Source organism: Strix aluco, chromosome 4 (genome assembly GCF_031877795.1).
Source record: "Strix aluco isolate bStrAlu1 chromosome 4, bStrAlu1.hap1, whole genome shotgun sequence".
Classification (NCBI taxonomy): Eukaryota; Metazoa; Chordata; class Aves; order Strigiformes; family Strigidae; genus Strix; species Strix aluco.
Genome location: NC_133934.1, coordinates 97161315 through 97169034, shown reverse-complemented (window position 1 = coordinate 97169034; position 7720 = coordinate 97161315). Strand labels below are relative to the sequence as shown.

Sequence of the window (7720 nt, the reverse complement as noted above, 5' to 3'; positions counted from 1 at the left end):
ATGCAGAAAGTCTCAGGTTTTTATGTTCTTTTAAATTAAACAATTTCAATAAAATGGCAATAGTAAGCATGGTGGAAGAAGATATTGGAGTAATTGGGCGCCTGAAGTGGTGCAAGGCAAGTTCTTTCTTTGCAGTCCTGGTACCACACAGCCTATTTTCTAAAGCGAAGACTATGTGCAACATTCTCTTGTGCTTGAGCACTCCATTCAGACCTTGCATATCCATTTCTGATTCCTTTCTGCTTTTACTGGAATGGAAAAGCTTGAGAGAGTGATGTATCCATTTGAATCTCTGAGGCACCTTTAAAAATATAGTGGATATTTCCATTCTCATTTCTAGAAGTGAGAGAAATCAGGGTGGAGTAAGAATTGACCTCACATGGAAGCTGAGTGGTGTAGGAACCTACTTCCTCATGGCTGAACATATTAAACAGTTGTGTAAATGCTCCCTGTTCATTTTACCGCAAAAGAAACAGGTTTGCTTTAACTCCCTGAAGTGGTAGGTTGAAACTAATCTCCCAGCTGTGCCCTGAAATTAATTAAAAGTCTGCATACAATTGACCACAGTGTCTCAGCTGAAATCTCTTCAACTACATTGCAAGCTCTTGTTCAATCGGGCCATATCCCGCAGATTTTTACATGAATTGCCAAAGATCGCACAACACAGGGTTGGCAGGGCTGGGAGGAGAACCAGAACTGCTGACGGGTCATTCTGTGTTTGGCGCATTAGACCACAGTTTCCCCTAGTCAACACATTTCTGCATATGGAACAGAAATGTATCTCTGGTTCCTATTTCACATAGGCTGAAATGACTGCAATGAATCTGTTCCCAGTTGCTGGCCAGCAGGCACCATTGTAATTTCTGAATACATTTGGGACTTTCCCTTTGGAGGATCCTGGGGCCTGATTTTCTAGGTGACTATTGATAATAACGGGCCAAAAAGTCAAAAAAAAAAAAAAGAAACATATGAAAGATTGCATTAAATTTAGAATGATATGCTGAATGTTTGCACGTTCTTCACAGAATATTTGTCTCAATATAACCCTTAGCAAACAAACAAGATAGATTGCAGTCATTTCAGTACACCCAGATTGCCTGTTTTCTTCCTTTTGTTTACCCAAATTTTGCAGTAGTTTATCAAGGCACACTTAAGGTTGGCACAAATCAGCACTGCCTCCATAAAAACCAGTTTTGCGCTGCCACCATTTTCTTGCTCCCCTCTACCATGTTATCCATGCCCGGGCAAGCATGGGTGTTTCTCCAGTTGCATGGTTAACTGGAAATACTGAAAGACCAATCATTTTTCATTTCCCACACTAATTTTAATCTGCATGAATTTCCCAGTGCAGTTCATTGCTCAACACACAAATATTTTGGCCACTAAGTAAGGTGCAAGATAAGGAAGGGAGCAGAGTAGGAGGAAGGTGAGGCTGCGTCTTTTAGTGGTAATGCTGCCCCAGCTGGCCATGCCTTAAGGCATATAAGGTATCACAACAACTGAACATATACTTATCCCCAAGACATCCTGGAAGCATGCTCAAAAAGGATAGAATAAGGTTACTGAACAACTGATACTACAGATCACCACTGCGACTGCCGAGCAGATCAGCCACATCAGCCACATCAAAGGTACAACAGCTGATACATGTGAAAACACACAAGATTACCTCCCCCACACTTCCACCTGGGTCTCCATTCTTCTAAGATGTAGCAGAAATTGGTAGCATTTTTCTATCTAGTATAAAAAATAGTTCTATGTTATTACAAATCAGTAACTGGAATAATTTATGAAACTCTGATATTCTGATGAGTTAGATCCCTCTCAAATACATTGGAATTGATACAATTCGATTCTAATGTGGTTTTGTATCTTGCTGGAAAACATTTTTTGACACAGTAGCATCAAGTAGAACAAACAACTTTTTATCCTGTATGCAATAACAGGATTCCTGGTTAGAACTTAACAAAATCTGACTTCGCAGAAATACTAATATAGATTTAATCAGCTCGGTTTAGCTAAATCCTTATTAAGATATGTGTAATGACCACCCAGTGTTTAACTCACACTAGGATTCGGAATGAAAGCTATTACAGAAGAAATTCCCAAATGACCTCTAATAATTTTCCTCAAAATGGCAGAACATCCATCCGACCTCTATTTTTCATAAATTTATCATTAGCATCTGGATACGAATATAAGCATCACTGGGTTTTGTTGAGGCAGAGTTCAAAACTTTCATACTTAAAAGTCAAAACCTTGACTAAGAATTGGTCACTTAAGTTCTGCAATGACCAACTAATCTGGATGGCATTACTTAACTTCCACTGATCCTATTACGGATTTTAAGATGTGAATGCCATGCTGATCAGAATTATGCAACCTAACCCCCCTAATACACCTTCTATACAGAACTCTTCTGCCACAGATTCAGAATCCTGCTACACTTCACAGCCACTCCTGACCACCTCTTTCATCAGAAACATTCACAGACACATGTAGAACCATTTCAAGGAATGGTGAATAAGAATATTGGGCCAAATGTACGCTGGCTCTACATTCAGTAGTCTCACTTAGTCAGGTAAATATGTTTTGTAACATAGGCTGCTGTCTCATCATAATTACTCCTGGTTAACTGAGCATTTTTAAGACTAGTGTTAGTCACAGAAGGACAAAGGCTGATGAGTTTGGGATGCATACATGTGTGGAAATTACAAAAATACAGAATAAAATTTCAGAATACAGATCATCATTATTTTGCTTCCATAGATTTCTCCTTGTATACTACATGGCTTCCTAATTACATACATTGCCTTCAGTTTCCCTTAGCAGTAACTGTTGCCTTCCCATTTCTCATTTGAAAGGGTCTCTGAAAGCAAGGCCAGAGAATACTTGCACCTCAGGGGTCCACAGTTGTCAAAATGTTACAGCAGAGCCATGGCATTGAGGTATAAATTAGTTTTTGTAAAGTGCAACTACAGTAGGCATTGGATGTAGGAAAACATCAAGAGCAATGTCAAAAAATCATAATTTTTAACCACATTTATCCCATTCCATACTGGGCATACCTTGTCTCTAAGGAGTCACCCCTGTACCTATATCAAAGACTGAGTACACCTCAGCAGCTCTAGTGAAAAGTACTAGAAACTTTCCTTTTTAGAGTTATCTCTTCCAGGTCATGTACAGGAAGGCCAGATTTCGATTCAGGATATTTAAATTGTAAAGTCTGGAACATCAGAAAGCAGAGGGGCGCAGAATGAAAGAGGTGCTTGGGACAAAGTGGCCATTTGTCTGGGGTTTCCGAATGGCGTCTCCTGTGCCTAGCCCGCTTCTGCCTTGTTTGCAGGGGCAGGGCTTGCACGAAATTCTGAAATAAGCCGTTTACATTGAAAACACCTAATCACTTATTTCTGCTCCAAAAAACGAACCTGGAAGGCCCTGAAACCAACTGCTGCTCAGCCAAAGGACACCGATACTCCAGGATTGTGTTCTCTGATCATTCCAACCTGGGCAGAGGAAAACGAACAGGATTTCAAAATCAAGACACAGACCGGTGCAGATTTTCTGTCCTCTTTATGATATTCAGGTGAAGGGAGAGAAACTGCTTGCGAGACCTCTGCTACGCACGCTGCAGCATAAGACTTCTTGCAGCAGCCGAAGAGCCAGCACAGGTGAAGAAGCAGTGGGCCCTTCTCCCCTTACCTCCTCCACACAGACAACTGAAAGTCGCAGGACGAAGCTCACATTTTCAGTTGACAACTGAATACACGTTTTATTCTTAATAAAGACACTCACAAAAACCTTAAGGAGACTGAAATGATTTGAAATTATTTGTGGTGTATTGCAAAGCAGTTCACTTTATTGAATTGCCATGATAAAAGTAATTTGTACAGGAAATACATTTAAGAAATTTAAAGTAAAACTCCAGACTAATGCTCTTCCTGGTCATCATCATGTCTCTTTCTCCAGGTGCATCTGAGTAGAGCTATACCACTATCTGACAAACAGATGATGCTTGAGCATTCTTGTACAGGACCATATTAATCAAATTATCTTAGTAAAACTATTAGCTTACAGAGTGTTAAATATTTCAACTTTGAAGCCAGTAGAAAATGAGAATTAAATTAGCAGGAAGTCACATTGTCTGTCAGTCACAAGACAGGCAGTTCTCTGAAAGGATTCTCATTGCCAAGCAGAATAATACCATATCCCCAAAGTTGAGCTTCACAACACTCGACGGGGTCCCATTGAATACTCAATTTCATTCATGTGAATTGTTAAATTGTACAAAAATGGGTTTGTAATGTATTTTTAGTATTTGGATGAGATTGTGCCATGAAAAACTGATCCATTTTTGAGTGTACTCTTTAGGAAAAAAAAAAAGTTTTTACAAAACATTTTCCTCCAAAATTTTCCTCCAAAAGCCTCCCAGATAAGGAAGGCAGCATTATCACGGCAGGTTTGAGATGTGTGCTGCTTGAAACAAGTGTTATAGGCCCTTTATCAGAGAGAGCATGATAGCAATTTACTCTAATTGTTCCATTATGCTTACGGTAGAACTCTCTTATAGAAACATGGAATTTCAATCCATAGGAATATTGCAATGAACATAAACTATCTAGAAATGAAATGTGCCTATTCTTGCCTGCTATAAAACTAAAATAAATTTATGTTTAAAAAGCTTTAACAAACCACTCCTCAAAATCTCTACTGAAACTGTGTATGACTTTTCCTCACTGCAACGTTTTCTTATAGTTTTCAATCACGTAGACAAAGTCTTCAAGACAAATCTTTGGACATCATTAAGCCCCACAGACAAATTTTACTTTGAATTTTAGGTGAAATGGAAGCATTTCCTTAACAGATACCCTCGATAAATGCAATACCGCCCCGCTTCTGTGCATTCAAACTGATGCTGCAAGTTTGTAGTCTGGCCTACGATGATGTGAGGCACTCCAGATTCCCTTGGAACGGTGAAAACTCCTTCTCCCGAGTTCACATGTTCCAGTCTCTCCCTGCCTTGGGAAAAGCAGCCAACCAACAGTAGTGTGGGAATCGGACACGTTATTATCGCCAAAGGAGCCTGCCCCATCTTTTACACGGGAAGGGAGAACAGCTCATCGCTGCTCCTACGACACTGACAGAGTTGGGAAGAAATCCCGCAGTTACGGGAAAAACTGAAATCGGATTAGAGTCGGCAGAGAAGGCACTTGGAGAGCAGCTGTGAAGCATGAAGCCAGGGATACCGAACGCGCATCAGGGAAGCGATGTCTCTCACAGCACCACCACAGTATTTTACTCCATACATTTCGGACAATGAGATTTATCAGTTGGCAAGCATGCACACAAAGACTAGGCAGGAAGAAATCACAATCCAGCTGACAGACAAAACCACAATATAATCTTTTATTATAATCTAATCTACTTGATGGTCTGACTCATGATTTTTAAATCCTCGGGGTTTGCAGCACTGCTCCACTTCTCCATCAGATCAAACAGCACGTTTACCACGCAAGTTCCTGAAAAGGGATTGGGGTTCGGTTGCTGCTGCTTCTCGGTTTCTCTGCTTACCTGGACCACCTACACGCGCTCCCCTTTCCCCGCGCGTTCAGAGCAAGCGGCCAAGTCAGGGCTCCGCACACCCTCCCGTGCCATCACCCACCTAGCTCCGCTCCCGGATCGCCAGCGCCAGGACCGGGGGACACCGGGAGAAGCCGTGCTCCGCGCCTCCGCAGGCGGCACGCCGGGGACAGCCTCACGCCGCCGCCGAAGGCCAGCGGGTCCAGGTTGGCACGCCCGCCTCTCGTGGCTCGCCAGTCCGCCCTCTTCACCGGCCCCTTGCTGCCGAACACGGCGGCTGACGGCGGGCTACAAGAAAGGCGATACCGGTGCCAGCGATCGGGCACGGGGCACCGGGGGTGCCTCCTCAACAGCCCCCCGCACTCCCCAGAGGCTGCCGCACACTTAGCGGTCACATTCCCTCCGGCTTAAGAAAGTAGAGAAAGACCGGAGACCCATCCCGCAGGCAGCGATCCCGCAAGGCAGAGACCCCGCCGGCACCCCGCCGGCGCTCAGCCGCGCCCCCCCGGCCGCTGCAGGCCGCTGCAGGCCGCCGGACCGGACCGGGCCGGGCCCCCCCCTCCGCCGGCGGCCCCCCCTGGCCCGGGCACGGGCGCTGCGCGGCCCCGCGCGCTCGGAGCAGGAAGGAGGGCGACGGTGGCGCTGCTCGCGTATCCCTCCGCGGCGCTGTGCGTGCGCGTGCGGCGGCGGCTCCTCAGGAAGCGCGTGAGGCAGCGCCGGGGGGGGGAGGGGACTACTTTCAGGAACTCGATCGCGGGGCAGCCGCCGAGCGCCGCGGGGAGGGCGGTGGCGCGGGACCGTCCGGTGGCGGGCGCAGGGTCAAGGGGATTGCTCGCTTCCCCTCGCTCGTCCCGCTTCTCCCTCCTCCCTTTCCCCCGTGGTTATTTTGGATCAAGCTGTGGCGGCGGAAGGAGCTTGAAGTCAACGCTTCCGCCCAGTTTTCCTGGGAGGAGGAGGCGGTGGAGGAGGAGGAGGTGGCGGTGGCGGAGGAGGAGGAGGCGGAGGTGGCGGCTGCGAGGAGCCGAGGCGGCGGCGGCCGCTAATGGAGTTGCTGCCGGGGAGGGAGCGCTGCCGCTGAACTTCCCCGCGGGGTTTCTCCCCCCTCGTCCCGCGGCCGGGGGCTCCTCTCTCGCCCCGGGAGCTCCTCTCCCCCCCCCTCCCCGCGCCTCTCCGCACACAAACAGCCGTGACGCATCCTCCCTCTCCTCCGTCCCCCCCCCCCCCCTTACCCACCCCCAGGCTGGTTTAAAACGCCTCCCTCCCCCAGTCACCAGCCTTCTCCTTGGGGCCGGCGCGTCCTCCCTCCCTCCGCAGTGCTCGGCGTCGCTTCGGAGGGGGGTGGGAGAGCCCACAGCCGAGCCGCTCTGCCCCCCTTTCCCCCTCCCCCCCCCCCCCCCCCCCCCCCGCTCCCGCCCCGGCCTGTGGCGGCTCCGGTGTCTGGAGGAATTTCTGCCGCCGCCGCCTGCCCCGGCTGGGCGCGGGAGGCGGCCGCGAGTAGCACCAGCAGCAGGAGGAGGAGGAGGGCAGCAGCAGCGAAGGCGGCTGCAGCGGGAGATGAGCTGCAGCGGGAGGATGGTGCGGTGCAGCTTCTTGCGGCGGGGAGCCCTCCCTTGTCTCCACCACTCTGTTCCCCTTTAACTGGGAGCAGCTCAAGAGCAGAAGACCTGTGGTTGTTGCTGCCGTTTCCACCACTACCTTCAGCATCATCATCTCTGAAGACAGGGGAAATACGCTCCAGCGCCGGACGATAGGATTTCGTGTTTCCAGGATAAAGATCGCCCTCCCCCCCTCCCCCCTCCTTTTCCCCCTCCCTCTCCCTCACTTCACAGCACTGTCCGTGCCCCGGCCGGGGGCGGCAGACCGGGGGGGTAACAATGGTGAAGTTTCTGGTGAGTTCTGGCTGGCGCCCTGGCTGCGTCGGTGCTGCTCCGTCTCCCTGTCGGATCGCGGTGAGGAGAAAATGAGCGAAGAGACGGCGACTTCTAACAACGAGTAAGCGGCCGTTCCCCCCTCGCCGCGGCGCCGGCTCTCCCTGCCCTGCCCTCCCCTCCCCTCCGGGCTGGGGCCAGGGCTCGGCGCGTCCCCCCGGCTGCGCGTCCCCCCGGCTCCGCGCCCCGCGGGGCCTCTGCCCGCGCACAGA

At 49.0% G+C, this 7720-nt stretch overlaps 1 protein-coding gene and 1 long non-coding RNA gene across 3 annotated transcripts in view; one reads left to right on the top strand and one right to left on the bottom strand.

Annotated features, from left to right (window-relative positions):
• Positions 1 to 5392: 5392 nt before the first annotated feature.
• Positions 5393 to 6756, bottom strand: LOC141922401 (uncharacterized). The gene is made up of 2 exons (XR_012622973.1): positions 5663 to 6756; positions 5393 to 5519 (listed from the first exon to the last, which is right to left on the bottom strand). It is a non-coding gene; the product is annotated as an uncharacterized LOC141922401 (long non-coding RNA).
• A 159-nt stretch (positions 6757 to 6915) lies between these two features.
• Positions 6916 to 7720, top strand: part of SPRED1 (sprouty related EVH1 domain containing 1) — a 59959-nt gene continuing 59154 nt past the window's right edge. For both annotated transcript variants that reach the window (XM_074824501.1, XM_074824502.1), the window contains exon 1: positions 6916 to 7572. In XM_074824501.1, the coding sequence (XP_074680602.1) occupies positions 7541 to 7572 (32 nt within the window). In that variant the 5' untranslated portion in view covers positions 6916 to 7540. The remainder of the gene's footprint in view (positions 7573 to 7720) is intronic.